At 37.5% G+C, this 23,892-nt stretch overlaps 1 protein-coding gene across 1 annotated transcript in view; it reads left to right on the forward strand.

The window, feature by feature from the left end:
• The window catches only part of LOC128863948 (uncharacterized), a 71,364-nt gene that overhangs the window by 18,487 nt on the left and 28,985 nt on the right, over positions 1–23,892 (forward strand). Inside the window, exon 2 of the mRNA XM_054103381.1 lies at positions 4,753–5,381. Within this exon, the coding sequence (XP_053959356.1) occupies positions 5,070–5,381 (312 nt within the window). The 5' untranslated portion in view covers positions 4,753–5,069. The remainder of the gene's footprint in view (positions 1–4,752; positions 5,382–23,892) is intronic.

The raw sequence follows: 23,892 nt of genomic DNA on the forward strand, positions 1-23,892 counted from the left end.
ACGTTCCACGATATTTATATGAATATAAAAAGAAAAATAATATTTTCAGCTATTAAAAATTCTTTTTAGCGGGGAGTTTCAGTGGTTCAAAATTTGAGAAGATTTTCGATAAGTGTTTTGGTTTCTGCTGACGGTGTTAAGCTTTTTATCCATATAACTAAAGCTCGAAATTTTTTTAATGCAAAAAATTAAATTGGCGAAAAACAAACTCTTATAACAAAATTCAATGGCCTATAATACTGAATACCCAGAATTTTTCTAAAAAATGTGATTAAAAAGTTTGAAATTTTGGTGAAAGTTTTTTGAATTTTTTCAAATTTTCTACAAAGCTTAAAGCTTTAAGTTAGATGGTTTTGTTGAACTATTGTTTTTTGTTTGTTTTTGTGGTCGAAAGAGACTAGCAAGTACAGTACTCAGACACAATGAAGTCCATTGTACTGTACTCGGGTGCACTTTTTAATTTTCTTTAAATCTACTCGACCTCCGAAGAAATTTGAGTAGATCTTATGGTGCCAAGGAGCCAAGATGGTCGCTTCTTAAAACATCAGTGCCAAAGATCTGAAACCTGATGCGAGCGAAGGCGGGGCAGACGCACGGGAAGTGATCCGCCGCACATAGGAGTATTTGTATGGAAAAGCCGGTCATAAGTCGAAAAAAATATGTGTAATCTCATTACAGAAACTATCTTCTTAAAGGTAGATAATCGGTTTATCAAATAACAGACAGACGCCAGAATTTTCACAGCGTTTGGTGCCTGAACAGTGTTCATTGGAACCTAGTCATTGTTTTAACCATACATCTTTCTTATCGTCAATCTTATATTTTCATAATGTGTAATGGCTAACTGTGCTTTTATTTTGTGAAGTGAACGAATTGTTGGCATGGAAGGGCAAGGTATGTACTTTATGATAGCAATCTATTTTTTTACAATAGTTTCATGACAAGATTGCACTCCAAGTGAGGATTTTTAAGTTCTAGTAAAAAGTATTTCTTTTTTACTAAATTTAGCAAACAATAGTGTTTTTAAATAAGTGTCAGACCTTCTCAAGTAAAATTGTTAGTGTGATCATAATATTTGGACCCTTGTCAAATATAAATGGTAATAAAATTTCCCCCGCATGTCCACAATTTTTTTTTCTCAATATGCACTGCAATAACAGGTTTCTTGGCGAAAACTCCTAATGGAGCTACTAAAATAAAGCTCACTTTACTGCAACGCAGCTACAGATACAACATCCACTATGAGGTGCTACATATGTATGTAACCAAACTTCGAAAGATTTTAGTAAGCTGAAGAAAACAACTGAGATAAATAACCAGGCACTCAAATTTTGCCTCTCGGTCCTCCATGTTAGAATTCGTTTCTTCGAGCCCCTATTGAATTTATCGTATAAGCTAACATTAAAAAAATGGCAAGCGCGATCAAAAGAAGCGAGAAAAATATTGCAGCAGACCAAAGAAAGTATTCAAAAACGTTTCAGAGAAGAAATGGGTATTCTTGTTGACATTCCGAAAGCCGGTTATGGTGACACCAACGATGGCATTACGTCAAGAAGAGTTTTTGAAGACCCAGAAACCTCTGTTCGGATCACTAGAATTAATCAAGAGCTTATAGAGCGATTGAGAGATATTTTAGAAGTCATTTCAACAAATTACAGCAAAACTTTACACAGAATTGTATGACTGGCACCCAATGTCTCCTACACTCAATAAGGTACAGGGTGGCTGATGAATTTTGCTACATTAAGAAACTCAAATAACTTTTTTTTAGTGTATGGAATTCATTTATTTTTTTTTCAAGTTGAAGGTCATTAAATTTTATTAAATGTAGCTTAACTAGTTTTAAAAATAATTGAATTTAAATGCCCCCATGCTCGTTGACACAAGTGCGGCATCTTAGTAAAAAGTTGTTCATTGCTGCTTTGAGAGTTGCGACAGGAATAGCCGCAATTGTTGCCCGAATGGATTGTTTTAGTTCATCCAAATTTGTTGGCTTTGTTTTATAAACTTCTTGTTTACATAAACCCCACAAGAAAAAGTCAGGTGCAGTAAGGTCAGGCGACCTGGGGGGCCAACGAAATTCGGAGTTTCTTGAAATCAGTTTATTGGGAAATTTTTGTCGCAACTCTGTCATAACAGTCTGGGCTATGTGAGACGTTGCCCCATCTTGTTGAAACCACACAGAGTTGAAAGGAATTCTCTTTCGGCGTAGTTCTGGATAGAAAAATTCTTTCAGCATTTTCAAATAATGGTCTCCAGTAACCGTAACGGTGTGACCATTTTCTTCAAAAAAATAAGGCCCGACAATACAGCGTGAAGAAACCGCACACCACACTGTCACGCGAGGAGGATGCAATTCCGTCTCGTGGAGTATCTGTGGGTTAGAAGTACTCCATATTCGACAATTTTGTTTGTTCACATTGCCGTTTAAATCGAAATGGGCCTCATCAGACATGAAAAGGCAGTTTAACATGTTTTCTTCTTCCACCATTTGCAGGATCTTCTGGCAAAATTCCAAGCGAATCGGCAAGTCTGCTGCATTCAGTTTGTTAACCATTTGAATTTTGTAGGGAAATAAGTCTAAATCTTTGTGCATTATTGTTTGCAAAGACTGTCGGCTGACACCAAGTTGAGCAGATAAGCTTCTTGTTGAAACCCTTGGATTGCTTTGTATAGCTGCAGCTACAGCAGCGATCGTTTCCTCCGTCCGAACTGGTGGGTTTCGATGATAAGGCCTTCTTGCGACTGTTCCTTGCTCAGCAAAATTATTCACCAGTCTCATTATGGTCCATCTGCTCGGGGGATCGCCGCCAAACATCCGCCTGTACTCTCTCTGTACCAAAACTACGGACTCCAGTGCGTGATAGCGGCGGACTATCCAAATTCTTGTTTGCGTGCCCCAGTTATCCATTTTAATAAATTTTAAAGATAAATCTGCAAATTAAAACAAAAATGGAACAGATAACTTAAAAAGAAAAAAAGTTACTCAATTTTTTTTTGGTAGCGGCTTTCATCAGCCACCCTGTATTAATACACGGTGTCAGGGTGATCACTCATGCCATTTTACCAATTGGACAGCTACCAGAAGAGGCAGCCGAGGCCAGAAATAAACACTTCCGAAAATACCGCCTGGATTTTTCCTAAAAATTTTCTAGAGTAGAGTGCAACAGAGATATTCTGAACAGGTTGTTACTAACATCTGACCCATTCTTGAGCTGCACTAGCAAAAAGAAAAATAAGAGAAAGGAAAAACCGTTTTCTGAAGACGCAAAGAAACTCCTGATTCCGGGTACATTGACAATGGACGAAGATTAAGTCACAGCTTATTCAAGTACTAGAAAAAAAATCATAAACCATTAATTATATGCCATTTATCACAAAGTAAGTGTGAAATAAATAGATATATTGTTTATTTAAATGATAATTTTTATTTAATTTGTTTTATTATTGTGAAATATATTGCCACGTGTTTTATTAATAAATGTATTTGAAAAAAAGCACTTAATAATGTTGACCGGTTTTTGCACTGAAATACTCCTATGTGCGCCATCTTATCCTCCTCTCCATATTCAGGGCGGAGTGCACTGTCTGAGATACACACCTTTTCCATGTGCTTCGCTCACAGAAAGTGACCCGTCATCAGTTCAACCAACTGTCTGCAGTCCCTTCAGATTTGTGACAACCGGTCGGACATGGCAGATAACATGAGTTTAGTTCACCTGCAGCCGGTTTCAGACTGCCGAGCTCACTTGTGGGTTAGAGTAACCCATTGCTCACTTGTGGGTTAGAGTAACCCATTGTAGTATAAATTTTAGTTTTATAAAAAATAAAAAAAATTAAATAAACTAAATTTTATAATTAATAAAACTAATAATATAACAAAAGCTCGAAATGTATTTACAAGACAAAAAATGATTTTTGAATCACCTCAAATTTTCATTTTATTATATTACATCACAACTCAATGGGCGGCCGCCGTAGCCGAATGGGTTGGTGCGCGACTACCGTTCGGAATTCACAGAGAGAACGTCGGTTCGAATCTCGGTGAAACACCAAAATTAAGAAAAACATTTTTCTAATAGCGGTCGCCCCTCGGCAGGCAATGGCAAACCTCCGAGCGTATTTCTGCCATGAAAAAGGTCCTCATAAAAATATCTGCCGGTCGGAGTCGGCTTGAAACTGTAGGTCCCTCCATTTGTGGAACAACATCAAGGCGCGCACCACAAATACGAGGAGGAGCTCGGCCAAACACCCAAAAAGGGTGTACGCGCCAATTATATACATATATATATATATAAAGGGCTATAAAACTGCATACCCAGAGATTGTCTAAAAAATTTTATTAAAAAGTTTGCAAATTTAACGAAAGGTTTTTGATTTTTTTTTAAGTTTTTTGAAACGTTGAGTTACATGGTTTTTGTTGTAGTATAAGCCATATTTTTATAAAAAAAAATAAGAAAACTGAATTGTGAGCACACGGATGCGTGCACAAGTATCATGATTCCGTTAGATCACATTTTGTGTAAAAAAAGAAGATTTTTCAATTTAGTACACACAAATTTTATTTTTATTGTTCGTACATATGCAGGTTTATTATGGTGTTTAGTGAATTTTAAGGCGTACAATTAAACTTTTTTTCACTTCCCTTTTATTTTTCTTCTTCTTCTTCTTCTTTACTTTCATGCTGATCGCACTTGAATTTTACTGCCGATTTCGCAACATTTCCAACATTTCGCATTAATGGGCCAAAAGCTTGGAAACCAAATACAACAATAACAACAGCAGGGACAAAGAAAATTCCGTCAGCTAAATATAGCAAAAGAGAGGAAAACAGCAACACAGAAGCCACAAAAATTGGCAATTGACTGTAGTAAAAATTCGGCGCCATTTGGGGAAGTCAACGACGACATTCCACCAAAACAGTAGCAGCAACAACAAACAAAGAATACAAAAAAAAGTAGCCGATACGCACCAGCACCAGCAACAACACTAACACGCACACCAACAGATACCCTAAATAAAAGTGAAATTTTTGCCACACACCGCCCAGTAAAACAACCGGAAACACAATGGTAACAGCACAACTGGCAGTTCGTCGTAGCAACAACAACAACATTACCAACAATAATAACAGACACAAAATCAACAACAAGAAACAGAGTGGAACTATGCGCAGCAGCAGCAGCAGCACCAGCGCCCAAGTGAAATGTCGCCGCAGTGGCGTTGGCGTCGCCTCAGCGTCCTCTCTCAGTCTGGGTCTTTGGCTATTGCCAGTGCTGTTGGTTTTGTTGGCGTGGCAGCAGCAGCCTTGCGAGGGACGTTATCTGCCGACAAGGTCACATGGCGACGAATTGGATAAATTGCGTGAGCTGATGTTGCAGGTGAGTGCAAAAAGAAAAAAACAAACAAAAATAAAGGTAAAAATTAAAATAAAATAAAATAAAGACGTAAGTGAAAGAGGAAAATGCAAATGAAAAAATACCGAAAAAATATCGAAAAAAATACCGAAAAATACTGTGAGTCAAGATTGGTGAGCTGCATGGGCGGACAGCGCTTGTGTGGGAAAGTCTTAATGCAAAGAGTAGAGAAAAAGCTCAAGAAAAATGCGCTTGGCACGGCAACATTTTATATGTACCTCGCTCCCCCTCTATCAACTAGCCATCCGGCTCCTCCACTATTTGTATTTGCATTATATGCACTTTTTCTTGCTGTCAACTCTGACAGCAAAATTCCACCTACTTACATATTAACACACACATACACACGCACCTATGTCCGTGTGTGTAGCTTGGGTCTGGGTATGCCACCTGAAGTGGTTGAATTACTCCAACTGCCAAAATTGGTTGATCGCCCAAATGTTTGCCAGCAACAGCAGACACATACACACATACAGATGCACAAATACGGCAGCTATTTTTTCTCGCCTGTATCGAATTGCACACGGACATGAATGGGGCGTAATTGATGCAATAAAGTAGCAGCAGCAGCGGATCGGCAGCAGCTCGCTGCTACCAGCAATAAAAGGAAATATTAAATGCAATAAAATTTTAAAATAAAACTAAATAAAATATTAATCAGTCGCAACGAAATAAATGACAATTCCAATCGACTGTGACGCGCATGCGCGAGCCACTTAAATTTCAATTATGCGCGTGTACGCAGTCCGGACAGTGACAGTGTGTGTGGTCGGGGCAGAAAAGGAGAGAAATAGACAACAACAAAAAAAAAACGCTTCGATTGACTTGGCATATTTGTGATGGGATAATTGTATCATTAGTGGGAATATTTTCAAGAAAGGCCTTTGAAACAAATTTATTAAATTAATGGAATTCTGTGCAGCTCACGAAAATGTCATTTTTAAACCGCGGGGATTAGGTCGATTTGCTCTCTTATCTGTTCGGCATACATTTTTCAGTTGCTTTTAAAGAGATGAAACACATGGGCTGAAAAGTCAGGTCCTAACAAAGAAAACTCATTTTTTTTGTTCAAAATTAGCTTTATTCATCAACGTAATTTCCATAGAGAGCAACGCAATCATTCCAGCGCCGCTCTCACATTTGAATACCACTTTTCTAGATCGAATTATCTTTTGCCTCAAAATAGGCCTTAGTTTCAAAGATAACCTCTTCGTTCGAGCGAAAGTTCTTACCGGTGAGCAGTTTTTGTGGGCCTACGAACATCCAGTAGCCGCTGAGAGCCAAATCTGGTGAATACGGTGGATGTGGGAGCAATTCTAAGTTCGATTCATTTAGTTTTGCCATTGTTTTGATTGACTTATGATTCACTTCTTTTTGGTCAAGAGTGATCAAACGCGGCACCTACTTTGAACAGAGCTTCCTCATAGTGATGGCGCGTGTTTGGCTGAGCTCCTCCTCCTATTTGTGTTGTGCGTATTGATGTTGTTCCACAAATGGAGGGACCTACAGTTTTAAGACGATTCCGAACGGCAGATATTTTTATGAGGAGTTTTTTCATGGCAGAAATACACTCGGAGGTTTCCCATTGCCTGCCGAGGGGCGACCGCTATTAGAAAAATGTTTTTCTTAATTTTGATGTTTCACCAAGACTCGAACCAACGTTCGCTCTGTGAATTCCGAATGGTAGTCACGCACCAACCCATTCGGCTACGCGGGCCGCTTCAAGTAATATGAAGCAAAGACGCCCTTCTGCTATCTTTACGATGCCAGCTAACTCACGCAACTTCACTTTTCGATCATTCAAAACGATTTTGTGGATTTTTTTGTGTCTTCTGGTGTTACTGCCTCATTTGGTTGTCCACTGTGTTGTGCATTATCGGTGTCTCTACGACCAAGCTTGAAGTCAGCAAACCATCGTTTTATTGGTGTTTCTGATGGAGCGGAGTCCCCATAACACTTTGCTTGAACGGTATTTTTCCCCATCGAGTAGTAGTGTACGAAGTTCTTTTTGATCCATTGTTTTGAAAATAAAAAAAGTAGAACGACTCTTGGCACAATAACTCTCGAACTAATGAATGGAATATCATCAAATTTTAACAGCTGCCTTTTTAAGGTTAGTACAAACTGAAAAAGAAGTGAGTGCAATAAAAGTAATGCCATCTATGTGTTAGGCCTGGAACTTTTCACCCCATGTGTTATGTACCAAAAAATATAGTGATTAATTTACTTTCCATCCTTCATTATACCAAAGATTGTGAAGGCGAAGCAAAAAACCATCGCCCATTATTCATTACGAGTATAATGCACACAAAGGAGGCGTCGATTGTTTGGGTCAAATGCGCACACACATTTCACATTAAAACGGCCAACAAGTCGATGGACCTTGGCTTTCTTTTGCAACATGTTGGGTGTCATAGCATTGGCAACGTTTTGTATTTGCAAGGAAGTTGATGAGCTCAGAAAAACTGATTCGAGACGAAATTTTTTGTCGACTTTAGCGAACACATTGGTCCTTGCAAACATCGAATATCGTATGAATATGATTTGTGAACATTTGTCTCCATATAACAAAGGACATTTTTTTTGTACGGAGAGAATGCAAAACCTCGTCAGGGCAAAAAATTATCAAAAACCAATGAACATTTTGGGCCTCTTCGAACTTGCACTTTGTTGCACTAAAATTTAAGAGGCTATAAAATTACGTACCCGAATTAAAAATATTTGAAAAAAATTTGCAGTACTTACAAAGTGCGAAACTTGGACTATTATGGTGTTTATTATAGAATAAACTATATTTTGATAAAAAAAAATATTGAAATTAAAAAATTAATAAATAAATAGTAAAAACTCGTCAATATGTGTAGCCCTTATAATAAGAGCCCCTTATAAATCGACCCCCATATGGAGCCCTAATTGTAATAATTTCGGCGTTTACTACTCCAGAATACTACCTTCACGAAATAATAAGGAGAAAACGATTAGAATTGTAGAACCAATGATAGATGTACCTCCAATGCAAGACGTCCGCTCATTCCACATTATCTGTCAATAGTTTACCAGACAATTACTATATGCCTATGTTAAATCATCCACCAGAATTTGCGCCATGTGATCTCACTCTGTTTTCTGAGCTGAAGCTTGCCTTAAAGAGAATAACACTTGAGGCGGTTGAGGCTGTGACAGAGAAATACGCGGCACGTGTTGTGAAGGAGCCAAGAGAAGACGACTTTCAGCAGTGTTTTTTTTTTCATGGAAGATCTGTATGCAGCAGTGTAGGGCAAGAGGCGGGCGAGTTAATATATTTAAAAAGTTTTCCTTTTACTAATTTTTCTCCGATTAGACGCTTTTTGCAAATATATAGCATTTTTGTTCAGAATTTGGACACTGTTTCGAAAACTACTGCAGGGAAGAAGCTTTGTGAGGTATACCAAGATTTTGATGAAGAGTCACGCAAAAATCGTCAAATCATAAAAATTACACTTACATCATAGTGGTAGGCGCCACCACAAAGAAAGAAAAAAAAAACAAAAAAAAATTAAAAATGAGAGAAAAAACGAGTAAATACAGCCATATAATAGCAACTAAGAAGAGACACACATACATACACATATGCACACACACTTACTCGTATAGCCCAACCTGGCGCTGTTGGCACGAAAATAATCGCAACTGCAGAAAAGATCATAAAAAGCGATGCAAAAAATAAAAAAAGCAAAAAAAAAGAATGCAATGCAACATATTGTGGCAGCAACGTGGAGACTGCAAAAAATGTTAAAAAATGCGTGCAAAATTTTGTTAATTGGCCGCAACGCCAAGTGGAGTGGAAGTGGAATGGCCACTGAGGTTGAACCTCAACTCACGCTGCCTTGCGCGCCTACTGTGGCATCAGCTGCAGCAGCAGCAGTATCCTTATTGCCTTGTGCTGATGATGCCGTTGTGTCGAATCGCGAGGATTGTTGATGTTTTTGGTGTTGCTTTCTTGTTGCAGTTTCTTTGGTCGTACCACAGTGCATTTGCCATAATGATGATGCGCTTGAATTGCACTTAATGCATCACAATAACACAACAGCAACAACTACAACCGAGGGGAACAGGTGAGCACTGTGGTGCCTTTTCAAAATGTTTTTTCAGTATTATTATTTCTTGCCGGTTTTTCCTTCTCTTCTTCCGAGTTGCACGAATTTGTAGCTAATTGGTGCCACTTGATTTCTTGTGGCTGGTTGCACGTGTGCGCGCGAATTGGATGCAAAATTTCCTGTTCTTTTTCGTAATCGTATTTTGATGCGGAAAAATGTGGTTTCCTTAGTATAAAATGTGAAAAACAGAACAAACAAACTGCAAGTATTAGAAGCTTTGGAAGCGGAGAAGTTGCTTTAAACTGCTATAATTAAGAAGCGCTAGCGTTGAAGTGGTTATTGCGCATGCGTAAATGTGCCAGTGGGCAGCGCAGTTGTTTCGCCTTTTTTGGTGCAGACTGTGCAGTAAATTGTGCGCGCGTGTGTGTGTGCATACTTGGTAGACTGCATTCACTGCACGTTGCAACATCAAATTGATTATTGCTACAACATATTTTGTTAGTGGAGTAGAATGGCGAGGCGTTCAGAAGATCCACACATTTTGCAACGGTTTGCATGCGTTAAGTGATGCGCCGGAATTTGAAATTCCAACGATTATGCGTTAACTAATAAAGTTATAGGCAGGCGATTGGTTTATTCTTTCACAAGTGGATTCTCAATTAAATATTTGTCAATGGAGGTTTTTGTGTGTGGTTTTGTTTTTGAGTAGGACGGCTTGTGTCTGAGCTGGCGTAAGTCATGTCTAGTGAGCCAGTTAATTGTGAACAATCATTATTGGGCAATATCTGTGCAAGTCAGATGAGGTGCTCGTATATTTTACACAAAAATTGGAAATTATGCTAAATGCATGAAGTGGCATTTGGCGATTTGCGCAAAAAACAAAATAGTTTTTAAAAAAATATATACTACCCAAAAATTGAGTAGGCAACAATTTTAAACCTCTTTTTATAATCTATTTTCTGTAACTTTAATTTCACTTTCCTGAAATTTTTTGACCTATACTTTACACTTTAAATTGTAAATATAATAGGTCTATTTATAAGTTCGTGCGGTTTTACAACAGATGGCGTAACTTGATTATTATTCCATCGATCCACATTTCCAAACATTCATTGGAGAGCTACTGTCGTAAGGCACAAACGTCAGTATAAGTTTTTTATTTGAAGCGTAAACAACAATATTTTTACCACACTTGAAAATATCGAATTTCGTGCCAAATAATGTGTTTTTGCGGGGAATTCTTCTTCATTATTTTAATATGAAGAAAAAAGCAGCCGAAAGTCATCGTATCTTGGTGGAAGTTTATGGTGAGCATGCTCTATCTGAGCGAACGTGCCAGAAGTGGTTTGCACGCTTTAAAAGTGGTGATTTTGGCTTGGAAGACGAAGAACGCGAGGGTGCGCCGCCAAAGTTCATGGATACCGAATTGGAGGAATTGCTGGATCAAGATCCGGCTCAAACGCAAGAAGAGGTTGCAAAAACTTTGGGAGTTGATCAATCAACCATTTCCAAACGTTTAAAAGCCATGGGAATGATCCGAAAGGTAGGCCATTGGGTGCCGTATGAATTGAAGCCAAGAGACGTTGAACGCCGTTTTATGGCATGCGAACAACTGCTTCAACGGCACAAAAGAAAGGGTTTTTTGCATCGAATTGTGACTGGCGATGAAAAGTGGGTCCATTACGACAATCCAAAACGTCGGGCAACGTATGGATACCCTGGCCATGCTTCAACATCGACGTCGGCGCAGAATATTCATGGCCTGAAGGTTATGCTGTGTATCTGGTGGGACCAGCTGGGTGTTGTGTATTATGAGCTACTGAAACCGAATGAAACGATTACGGGGGATGTCTACCGACGACAATTGATGCGTTTGAGCCGAGCACTGCGAGAAAAACGGCCGCAATACGCCGATAGACACGACAAAGTTATTTTGCAACATGACAATGCTCGGCCACATGTTGCACAAGTGGTCAAAACATACTTAGAAACGCTCAAATGGGATGTCCTACCCCACCCGCCGTATAGTCCAGACCTTGCGCCATCCGATTACTATCTCTTCCGATCGATGCAACATGGCCTGGCTGACCAGCACTTCCGTAATTACGATGAAGTCAAAAAATGGATCGATTCGTGGATTGCGGCAAAACCGACCGAATTTTTCACAAAGGGAATCCGTGAATTGCCAGAAAGATGGGAAAAAGTAGTAGTAAGCGATGGACAATATTTTGAATATTAAATTTGTAACCATTTTACGTCAATAAAGTTTCAAATTTCGAAAAAAAATCGCACGAACTTATTCATAGTCCTATTATTTGGCAACCCGGTTTAAAACTAAATTAATATAAATTTTTTCGTATGCGTACCCTCAATTCTTTAGTTACCTTAAATTATTTAAACATATTGTAGTGCTTAAACTTTACTTTATTAAAAACTGGTTCAATTCATACTTTTTAATATTAAAAAAATACATGGCAACTATATCCAAAAATATTTTTAGAAATCTCAAATAATATTACTTTTATAAATTGTATATATCTACTTTAAAAATCATTAACTAATTTTTTGATATTTTATTTTAACTCATCACCTGCTGTAAATATATGCGGTAACCCTGTTTATTATAATTACTTCACTTCATATTTTTATAATTGGTTTACTTTACATTTTTTAATATTAAAAAAAATATGTGGCAACCCTATGCAAAAATATTTTTCAAATCACAAATACTATTTTTATAAATTATACATATCTACGTGTAGTACCATTAACTATATTTTTTTGACATTTTATTCTTACTTACCACCTGCTGAAAATATATGAGGTAACCCTGTTTATATTAGTTTACTTTATATTTTTACACTTATTTTACTTCATATTTGTATAATTAGTTTACTTTATATTTTTTAATATTAAAAAATATATGGCAACCCGATGCAAAAATATTTTTATAACTTTTGTAAATTAGATACTATTAACTATTTTGTTTGGCATTTGATTTTTACTGAAAATATATATGATAACTCTGTTTAAAGGTTTACTTCATATTTTTGTATTTAGTTTAGTCTATATTTTTTAATATTAACAAAATATGTAGCAACCCTATACAAATCTATTTTTATAAATTATTTAGATTAGGTACCATTAACTAAATTTTTGGACATTTTTTGTACTTATCACCTACTGAAAATATGTGTGGTAAAGTTATTAATAGTTTGTTTAAATTTTTATAATTGTTTTACCTCACACTTTTAAATATAATGAGTTTACTTTATATTTTTTAATATGAAAAATATGTGGCAACCCTATGAACAAATATTTTTATAATTTATCTAGGGTAGGTATCTTAACTAATTTTTTTAGCATTTTGTTTCGTATCACCTACTGAAAATATTTGTGGTAATTCTGTTTACTCGAAAAAAAATTTCAATACTTAATAACATAGAGCAAATATTAAACTTAATTTTTTAGCGCACTTTTGTGAGCGTATGTTAGGTTAAATATACATATGTGGCAACCTTGCTGACTTCAATAATATTTTGCTGCTATTTTTTTGACTTTCCTTTTCCAATTAAAAATTTGTGCGGCAACCCTGCTTAAGACTACATTAGCTAAACTACTTGTATGTACCTTAAACATATTTAATTACCTTGTTGTAAAGTTTTTTAGTTTACTACTGAGATACTAAGTTTACCTGATAGTTTCTTAAACATGTGGCAACCTAGTGAAAAAATATTTTTGTAATTTCTCTAATTAGTTACCTTTAATTTATTGGTTTCGAGAAGTATTATATAAGGCAACCCTGCTAAAAATTACTTGAGTAATTATTTAAAAACTTAATAACCACATATAACAAAAATTAAATGTCTCTTTTCCGAAAATATACTAACTTAATTATTTTTATCGTACCTTAAGTAAAATATATATGTATGGCAATCCTATTCAAAGCTATTTCCATTCTGGAATTTTTTACTTTTCATGTAATTGCGCATAATCCAGCGTTTAAATCAAAATTTTGTAGAAACTTTAGGAATTTAGGAGTTTTTGGGAATTAGATCTAAAATCAAAATTGGGTGGTAACCCAGTTCGAATTCAAACATATTTTGGCACCTTTTTTAGGGTGCCGATAGTGTAAACTTTTTTACTCTTTATTAAATAAACTTTTTCTTTATATTAAAAGGTTAAGTTGCAATCCTGCTCTAGGTGCTGTTTGAGAAGTCGAGTGCTTCGAAACATCTTTCTTGGAAAACTCGCATTATATCTGCTAATCCCGCTCTTTAAGTAATTAATAATTTAAAAAGTTTGTATTAAACGATATGTGGCACCTCTGCTTTCATTTTTTTCTCCCTTCAGCTATTCTAATTATGTTCTGTTAGTTTTATCCACTATGATAATTTTTTCATCATCATCATTATCCAGCCGTTTGCTGGATGTTGAACATAGGCCTCCTCCACTGATTTCCAATTTTCTCTATCTTGAGCTGTTTTTACCCAATTTTCTGTTATACTTTTAATGTCATCGCTTCATGTTGTGGGCTGTTTTCCCATTTTTCTCTTGCCTTCTCGTGGTCTCCATTTTAGGATTATCTTTGTCCATCTGTTATACGTAAATCGCGCTATGTGGTGCTAATGAAGATGCTCTCATTTTGCTTTGGTAATCCCTCCGATTACATCGGAAACTTTTGCTTTCTGTCTCAGAGGATCTTATCTAAAAATGCTTTATAAATACATAACATTTTGTGTGAATTAAAAATTAGAATTAAATTGATAGATATGTGACCTGGAGTATGAAATCGGGGCTTTGCCGATCCGGATAGAGTGCGAAACGCTCTTTCATATGGTGAAAACCAGAAAGTCGCAATTTGTTGAAAAGTGGACTAAGAGTGGCGAAAAGAAAACACGGAGAAACTCATGAAACTCCTTGAAAACTTTTTTTCGCACTTAAGCCCTCTGTTCGTAGACTAGGTCGCTTATAGTGAATTGCTTGCGTCACTCTTATATAATATTTTCAGCTTTGTGTTAAATCTCTGAGAATTCATGGCCAGCCGGAAAGGGGAAGCTCCACGAAAAATTCGAGGTGTTAATATTCGACTCACAACCTTCAAAAAAGAAGGTTACTAGTCAATAACACCAAATTTTCGGAACGATAAACCTTTTCTTGAAAATATTACAATTTGGGAGAATCTCCAACAAGAACAGTAGTACATCTTGTCTGAGCTGGCTCAGGTTTTTTAAAACTAATTAGTTAGATTGGGCTACGCTAAGTAAAACCGTGACCGCAGAGGCCCATTGTGATACTCAAGAAAGATTTGGTCAGAACTGGTACACAATGGGCCCTAGAGGTCTAAGTGAGATCTTTTTATAGATCAGCCAACACTGCCTAACCTAACCAAGTGTCTGTATATTTAGATAGACAGATTTTATAAGAGGTTTGCACTTGGCCTTTTGTGCTCTCTACTCATCACAGTAGCTCACCCAGACCCAGCTCCCTTATTAATCTCAGGATAGAGCTGGGGGCACATACACCCCTTCCTCTGGCTGCAATTGGCCAAGATCTCTCAACCTTCTCCGTGCTATGGCACTGCATTCCAGGGGAAGGTGCATTGGAGTCTCCTGAGATTGGTCGCAGGAACGACATTACTCCGTAGACCACATCCCGCCTGTGAGCATCCTCCGCCTATCCTTAGCGAGGGTTGTGAGTTTTTTAAATTTCTTTTGCCAGTAAGGTTTTTGGCGTAGCCCTATAGTTTGGTGCCAGCAAACCTCCCTTGTCCGTATACACAGCTGTGAATAGGAATGAATAGGTAAAAGTTGATAAGCCTTCTACTTATCGCTTACTAGGTATTTTCAATTAAGGGAAGCACTTTTTAGATAGAGCCCTAAAAAGTAGCAAACTTCGCAATTGGAAATTGGTCTGATGGGAAAATCTGTGAAACCACAATTTACTTATTATTTTGGCCTTGGTATGCCGCATTTTTCCAAGTCAAGTCTATCTTCTTGCGATGTACTTGACATTAGATTTACTTGTAATCAAATAGTAATCCTCTGCTTTTCTAACTACCTCGACCTCTTGCAAGAAACTCTCAGCTGGCCAAAGTAAATAGTCTGCGTATGCAGTAAAAGCCTCCAGAGGGGCTGCTCATGAACCAGTAATTTTTCAATCTTATTCGTACCAAGAGTAATTATAAAAGTACCAAAAGTGAAGCAAATACGAAAACAAATCTTGTTTTCGACAGGTTACAAGAGCTGACCGCGTATGTGGTCATCCGCAAGCAGAGCTTTTATTGTAACATGCAGTGTAATCTCCTGTTCCCATACATATATATCATTTATGGATTATCTCAGCAACTAAGCCGCAGCAGTTTCCTTTAAAAAAGTAAAATTTTTGTACACAAAAGTAATAAAATTGAAAGTTGTAAGCTAACTGTCATTTATTGTAGTTGTTTTTCAGATGTGCCTCCTACTTGTAATTTATGGCTACTAAAATTCGACACACCGACACACTCGCTTACGTAATCGGCAATGCTTTGATCTGGTCCCATTTTATCGTGATACATCTTCTTAGTATTACGTCCAGGCATATTTCTTTATGTTGATTTTTTTATTTTCATACGGATCACAGCTTCTATTGGTTACATTTCTCATTGTTTTACTGTCTTAATGTGCTGCAATGGATCTCCATTTTTTTAATTGACTCGTAAAAATTACATAGAGACTGTGCAAATCTCTTTGAAGAAGAAAGCCATTACATGCGATTTGTAGTCGTTTATGCAATTTGCGGCGTAGTTATTTCGCAACAGGGCACCAATAACGCACAGTGTGCCGGTGTATTGCTGTCGTTCTCAAATATTGCTTTCTCCTACTTGGTTATGGAAGGTGCGTTAAAAAGGATAAAATATTTAAAAAGGAAAAATTAATATTTATAGTTTCACAATGAGAGACGCTTCACTTAATGCCTACGAAATGCCTACAATATTTTGATACAAAGCTTAGGTGAGCTTAGGGCGGCCGCCGTAGCCGAATGGGTTGATGCATGTACCATTTGGAGTTCAGAGAGAACGTAGGTTCGAATCTTTCTGAAACACTAAAATGATGAAAAAGTTGTTTCTAATAGCGGTCGCCTCTCGGCAGGCAATGGCAAACCTCCGAGTGAATTTCTGCCATGAAAAAGCTCCTCATAAAAAAATATCTGCCGTTCGGAGCCGGCTTGAAACTGTAGGGGAACAACATCAAGATGCATGCCACAGTCAGTTAGTTAGAAGGAAGTTTCCGTTGCTTGCACGAGAGCACTACGCCATCTCTTTTTTTTTACTAAATTTTACGGAACTTAACCGCCAATTGCTCCCCTATTCATTAGATTTGGTGTAGTAAATAAATATGGAAAGCCTTTTGTGTTTGTACAAGTCATGCAAAAGGCTTTTATCAATGTCGTCCTCTTTCCAAAAGAATTGAGTGATCAATAAACAACTGAAAACGAACGAACTGATCTTCTCATTTCGAAAGATATCTCCAAGTTGGACGGAAGAGTTGGTGGGGGTATCCTCTGCGAGGAGCTCCCTATCAAGCTCAAATTTAGGCTTCCGGACTTCGCAAGTGTTTTTCAAGCGGAGGTAGCCGTAATTACGGAAGCAGTAGATTGGTTGCTTACTTTTATAATTACTGTAAAGTACGTAAATATCTACTCCGACAGCCAAGCGGAAATTACGGCATTAGATTCGTTATTTGTGCATTCGAAATTAGTGAAAATCCTGGGCTGATAAGTTGGCTCGAAAGTGGACCCTAGAGACATTTTCATTGCAAAACGAGAGGATTGGAGTTCCATCGAGTTCCCTGTCATCTACTCTTGCAAAGATGGGACTCGCGTCAACTCAGCGAGTGCTGAGCTAGTGCGAAAGTTGCGATATTCTTCTGGCCACGGGTAGATCGGGGGCCCTCGACAGAACTTCTAAGGCTAACAAAACCGCAGCTCTCTAATTTGGTAGGTATTCTTAACGGACATTGTCCCTTAAGGGTATATGCGGTGAGACTTGGAATCGCTTCAAGTACTTTCTGCAGAAACTGTCTGAAGAATGACGTAGAAACATCTCAGCACCTTCTTCTCAGCTGCCCTGCTCTCGTCGGGCAAAGATTTAGACATTTGGGCTCTCACTTTTTTGCTGCACCTGAGAATATTGTGGTTTTAAATATCACACACCTGATGAAATTCATCAGTAGCTGCAAGCGGATAATACGAACGTAATTAGCAAACTTGTTGGCCGTCATACTCTAATTCAAAGCCCTTCTTCCTGTTTCCACCTGTTTGGTTCTTTTCCTTCTGTTTTCCCCAAAATTTATATGTCAAATATTTCAATTGCATTGCCAATTACAGTGTCCTAAATTTTAGGGCATATTTCAGGGCATAATGCCAGTTCATGTTATGATCTGGTTTTTAACAGCAAAGCTATGAGTTTGGGAGCGCGTAATTGACCTTGATTCTGATTACTTGCAATAAGGAGGGAGCTGAGAATTTATTGGAGTCGCACTCAAGAGATACACTACTCTGTTTTAGTTACCATATATTCGAAATAATCTCGGGAGAAGGGACTCGCCATCCAGAAGCATTGGGAGTTCTTTATATTTTAGTGCTACAATAAGATATCATCTTCTGGAAAGATATTGGAAGATAATCTTACGCTTCTCTGTTATGATTCGATTTGTATTTGAAATGACAGTAAAATTGGTCCCTTAAAAGCTCTCCGTTCGTTATGAGTACACCATTCGTTCGGGACATTGAGATCGTTAGCATTCAACTCTAAAGTTAAAAGGCAGCTCCATGGTTTCTAAACGTCTTTAAGTATCGTCTTGTATCCTTCAAAATGTTCTGGTTCTTGGTACAAATTTGTGTTCTAAGAATCCTACAAATCTTAATCCTAATTCCTATGGAAGGGGTTTTATAGAGCCATTGGTGGATTTAAGTTTCGTGATGGGGTTCACATTAATAGTTCGAGACAAGGTATGCAGAAAACGCCAGAAAAGCTACTTACATCAAATTAGTTAAGCTGGTTATCTACAGATTAAATCGCTTCCTTTGATCAAGATTTGGTAGGACTGAGAAAATGCTTCGAAAAATTTCAAATTTAGACCTGTCATTCACTCACTCAGTCAGCTCACTGTGCCAATGGTATTTTTTGTACCTCAAACAAGCATTTGAAATGCTCTCAACAACGTAGACAAACGACTTTCGATTTAGTAGCTTAGTGGCAACTTAATGGTCATAACCAAATACTTGCCGCGAAGTGCCTCTTCAGTATATCACTCTGTGCGCAAATAAGTAATACGTAATGAGAAAAAAACCTAGGGAAATTAAATTCCACAATGATTATGATTTTGGAAGGTTCGTTACAGTAATCGGCTAAACGAATTGATCACACTAATCTTCACTCAAATCTTCTGTGAATGTGTTTGATTTGGTATTCATGCGTTAAATGTTTTGCTCGTTTGCTTAATCGTTTAATAAGCGAATCCCGCTCTGGCTCTTCGCCTTATGTTCTTCAGTGAAGGTATTTAAAAGCGAAATGTCTACCGGCAAGCAAATTATTGCTTTCGGTATCAAATTTTATACGCCACCATAAGGATAAGAAATAACTCTTGGACGTTGTGTTATATAAAAAGTGCTATGGAATGCTAAGACTGGGTACTGCAAGTTCAATTGCTTACACATTTCATGAATTCTCTGCTTATATTCTGTTGCGCCAAGTAAACTACAAGTCAAGGAGCATTCTTATCTCTGCTCTGCTATTATAAAAATAGTAATAAAAAAATAATAATTTTAAAAATAATAAACATTTCTTTTACAAAAAAAAAACAAAAAAATAATAAGAAAAAATAAAACAAATTTTTATTTTTTTTTTGTTTGTAAAAAAAATTTGTGTTCCTTTTTTGTTTTTTGTAATAGACTGTAAAATAATTTTTGTTTACAAAAAAGAAGCAAAATGTTTTTTTGTAAAATCTCGAAGAAAATATTTTCTCAAATAATTTTATAAAAAATATATTTTTCCTCAAAAATTTAAGTAAAATAGTTAAGTTAAGTTAAGTTATTAATTCAAAAGAATTTTGTTTTTCTATTATTCTATTATTTTATTTTTCTCGGTAGATAGCTGTAGTGATCGATAAAATATCGATCAAACAATTTTAAGTTGATGGTCGTTGTCAAGCTGACATTTCACACTAAGAAAATTGTTTTGCTGTTTTTTGTTTATTGCATTCAATTGTGGGCGACAGGGTCTTAACAATGGAAGTCAACAAAGAGAAAATACTGTACATTTTACAGTTTTTCTTTGATAAAGGGGAAAATGCAAGCCAGGCCACTGAAATTGTGAATGGTGTTTGTGGTGCCGATAGTGTAACAGCTAATTACGTGCAATATTATTCTGATTCCGTTCAATAAATTTTGATGTTATCGAAAATGTCCATAAAATCATAGAAATATTCGAAGTTGACCGACATGTTAGTAGTCGTAGCATCGCCCAGGAGTTAAAGATCGACCATGAAACAGTTTTGAGCCATTTTTCCAAAACTGGATTCAAAGAGAAACTCGATGTTTGGGTGCCACACCAAATAACTCCAAAAAATATGATGGCTCGAATTTCTATCTGCGAAGCCTTGGCCGAACGGAATGAAATCGGCTCACTTTTTAAACGGATGGTGACTGGGAATGAGAAATGGGGCAATACGACAATATTGTGCGAAAACGATCCGGGTCAACGCGTGAGGAAGCAGCTTAAACGGTGGCCAAATCAGAACTAACGGCTCCACTGTGTCTTTGGTGGGATTTGAAAGGATGGCCAAACACTGAATTCAGATCTCTACTATCAACAAATGGACCGTTTGAAGCTAGCGTTTGACTAGAAACGGCCAGAAGTGGCCAACAGAAGAGGTGTTGTGTTCCACACACGTCTGTAGTGATCCGCCAAAAACTCCTGGAGCTTGGTTGAGAAGGTTTAATGCATCCACCATATAGTCCGTAAGCGATTACCAACTATTTATTTTCATTGCAAAACTTCCTGAGTGATAAAAAATTGGTAACAAGAGAATATTGTGAAAATCGATTGCTAGAGGTTTTCGCCAATACAGGTCAAGACTTCTATGAGAGAGGCATTATGAAGTTACCTTTAAAACGGCAACAAATTATACAACAATACGGTGCTTATTTGATACGAATCGGACAACCCGAAACATCTTCAGCAAAGTTTTGAATTTTACGCAAAAACAATGGATTTCTTTTTCCGCCATTGGCATTCTTCACAAGTTTTCGAAGTACAGAAAAGAGTCAGAATATATTCCTCTTGCGAATACAGTTTCGCATTTTCAGAAAGACTTCCTTAGTCCTGGATTGTTTTTTTTTATATTTTGTCGTCTTTTTTCGCCAGCTTCGTCGATTCGACGGTGCCTATTTTAGGCTGATGTGCAATGATTCCGATGTAAAATAAATTCTGATGTTTTTATAAATTTAATTTAGAGTTTTATTTTTTGTATATATAATATTAGTTAATTTTTTTCAGTTTTTACACTTTTTTTTTTACTTATAGATTAAATACACCCATTTAACCTTTTTCGGTCAGGTTAGGTTAGGTTAGGTTAAATGGCTGCCCTAGCTAAAGGGCTCACTTGGACAAATGTTAGTAAATTCATCCGTTGTGGAAGGAAGAAGGAGCCTTGGGATTAGATACGATGATGACCATACATTTTACGACGGCGCCGACGGGGGCTGATTTGCGTTCGAGGTTAGCCGTAACAAGCTACTAATGAACTTCACCAACTTTATGATATCTACACCGGCTATATCCGCAGGCGTAGCGAAAAAGTGAGAGCCCAGATATCTAAGTCTTTGCCAGACGAGAGCAGGGCAGCTGAGAAGAAGGTGTTGAGATGATTCCACCTCGTCCTCCAGACAGTTTCTGCAGAAGGGACTTGAGGCAATCCCAAGTCTTACGGCGTGAAGACCTAACGGACAGTGTCCGGTAAGGATGCCCACCAAATATGAGAGCTGGGGTTTTGTTAGCCTTAGGAGTTCCCTTGAGCGTCCCCGATCTACCCGTGGCCAGAAGGATCTCGCGACCTTGCACGTTTACGCAGTAGCCCAGCGCTCGCTGAGTTGACTCGAGGCCCATCTTTCCAGGAGCAGACCACAGGTTCTCAGGGGAACCCCAATTCTCTCATTTCGCGACGAAACCGTCTCCAAAGATCCCTGTCTAGCCAGCTCATCAGCCCAGCAGTTTCCCTCTATGCCGCTGTGCCCGGGAACCCAAATGAGCCTGATGATGAAGTATTCGGATGCAATCGAGAGAGAAGCCAGACAATCTCCGACCAATCTCGAGCGCACAAACAGCGAGCCCAAGGCCCTAATTGCCGATTGGCTATCGGAGTAGATATTTACTTCCTTAATTGTAATTACCGAATTGAGCAACCAATTCGGTCAACTTAGTAAATTTAAAAATTCGATGAAGAAGTGCTGCCTAGGGTTAAAGAGGTTCTGGAGGAGTGAAAGAAACAGCTAGGATGCATCCATCTCTATCTATACTAAGAAGAACTGACTGTGTCGTTCTCGAACTAAAGACCCAATTTGGCTGGTCGCTTCCATCCTTAAATTCTATGATTTCAGAAGCTCTGAACGGTACTAAAAATCAACTCTGACGAGCTACAAAAAGCAATTTTTTGAAAGAAACCAGTATTCTTTGCTTACATGGAGGAGGGATACCTAAATTTTGTAGTGAACTTGTTTGCAGATTTATTTAGTTTAGCTTTAAATCCCAAATTTGGCGCGACTAACATCCTCTTGCATCCTTCCATTCCTCCAAGTCCGAGGGTTCCATAAAGAGTCGTTCATAGGTTAAATGCTCTGGATGGTTGTAGTATAAACACAGTCCATGTTTTTCATAACCCACTTCATAAGCCAGAGAGCTGCGGAGATTTTATAGGCAAATCAAACTATGAACAGTCGACAATAACATAACAATAACTACTAGTACATCCCCCACGGAAACTTTAGTCTCATCCATCTTTGAAGGATGTGGCATTCATTGTGTTAAACGCAGTGTTTCTGATATCAAACACTAGGTTAATTGGAAGTGTAAAAAAACTACTAGAAGCTTTAACGGGACGACCAACAAACCAATTTTATTGAAAGCTCTGAGCAACGCATTAGTAGCATTTCTTCTAAACCAACAACAAACCAATGCTGAGTATTTACACAAAAATAACTTCAGAATCTTACCAAAAATGAATTGAAGGCTTTTCAGGCATATCCATCCCATCAAAGTTGCATAATCGGCTACGATGGTATAAAAATTATTAGTACTCTACTCTTATGATGGACCTTTTCTTCTTTTTTTGATTGCGTTGTGTTAAGGTTATCCGTGTTCATAAAACTTGAGCCCCGTTCCATACGTCCTATGCGTTCTCGACAAACCCTTTATAGAATCTTACTGCGGCATTAACAAAGACCCAACGTAGAATATGAGCCAATAGGCGACTCAGGTTGTGCTGAAATTTCATTTAGGACACCACAGGATCACCTTGAATGGGAGGCTATACCAGATGATAATAATAATAAAAATAAGTGGAGCTTATACCCTTTGTTGGATGTTTGGCCGAGTTCCTCCGCCTCTTTGTAGTACTCGTCTGGATGCTTTTCTTCAAATAGAGGCAGTTTTATGCTGCCTCCGAACGGCAGATGGTTTGTTATGAGGATATTTTTCAAGACAGAAATACACTCGGAGGTTTGCTCTGGTCTGCCGAACGGCGACTGCTCTTCGAAACAACTTTTTTATCATTTGGTGTTTCATGATGTTACCGAATGGTTGTCACCAACAGATTCGGTTACGGCCTCACAGGTGATAGCACGCGACAAATACTGATAAAATACTTGAGCAGTTTTAAGTGACTGTTATTGCAGAAAATTACCTGAACAGCAAGAGAAGGCTTCAGGACGCCTACGCTTGACGCATGCCCGCTTCTTCTAAAATAGCATCAGTTATTATTTAGAAGATACTTCTCTCAACAGTTATATTTTTCATAATTTTCTTTTACTTTCTACGTCCTGTTAAAAGCGCAATAAATACGCCGAAAATCTATTCGTAAATTTTTCTAGATTCACTAATTTTTACCTCTTTATTTATTTTTTTTTATTTATTTTTAATTCATATTATTTTTGGTCTTCCTCTTTAAACAAACTCGCCATTTTATGCTTGCATTTTTTTTGTAATTTTTATAAGAGTTTGTACCATTTTGTTTTAAAATCGTCTTCATCATTGCCGTTGCAGAAGAGTTAAGATAAGGCGGGTGTAAAAATCATCACGACAATTAACAGCTTATTTGCAGATTTTTGTTTTATAGACGAGCTGTCCAAGTGAATAGGTATGT

Source organism: Anastrepha ludens, chromosome 5, assembly GCF_028408465.1.
Source record: "Anastrepha ludens isolate Willacy chromosome 5, idAnaLude1.1, whole genome shotgun sequence".
Classification (NCBI taxonomy): domain Eukaryota; kingdom Metazoa; phylum Arthropoda; class Insecta; order Diptera; family Tephritidae; genus Anastrepha; species Anastrepha ludens.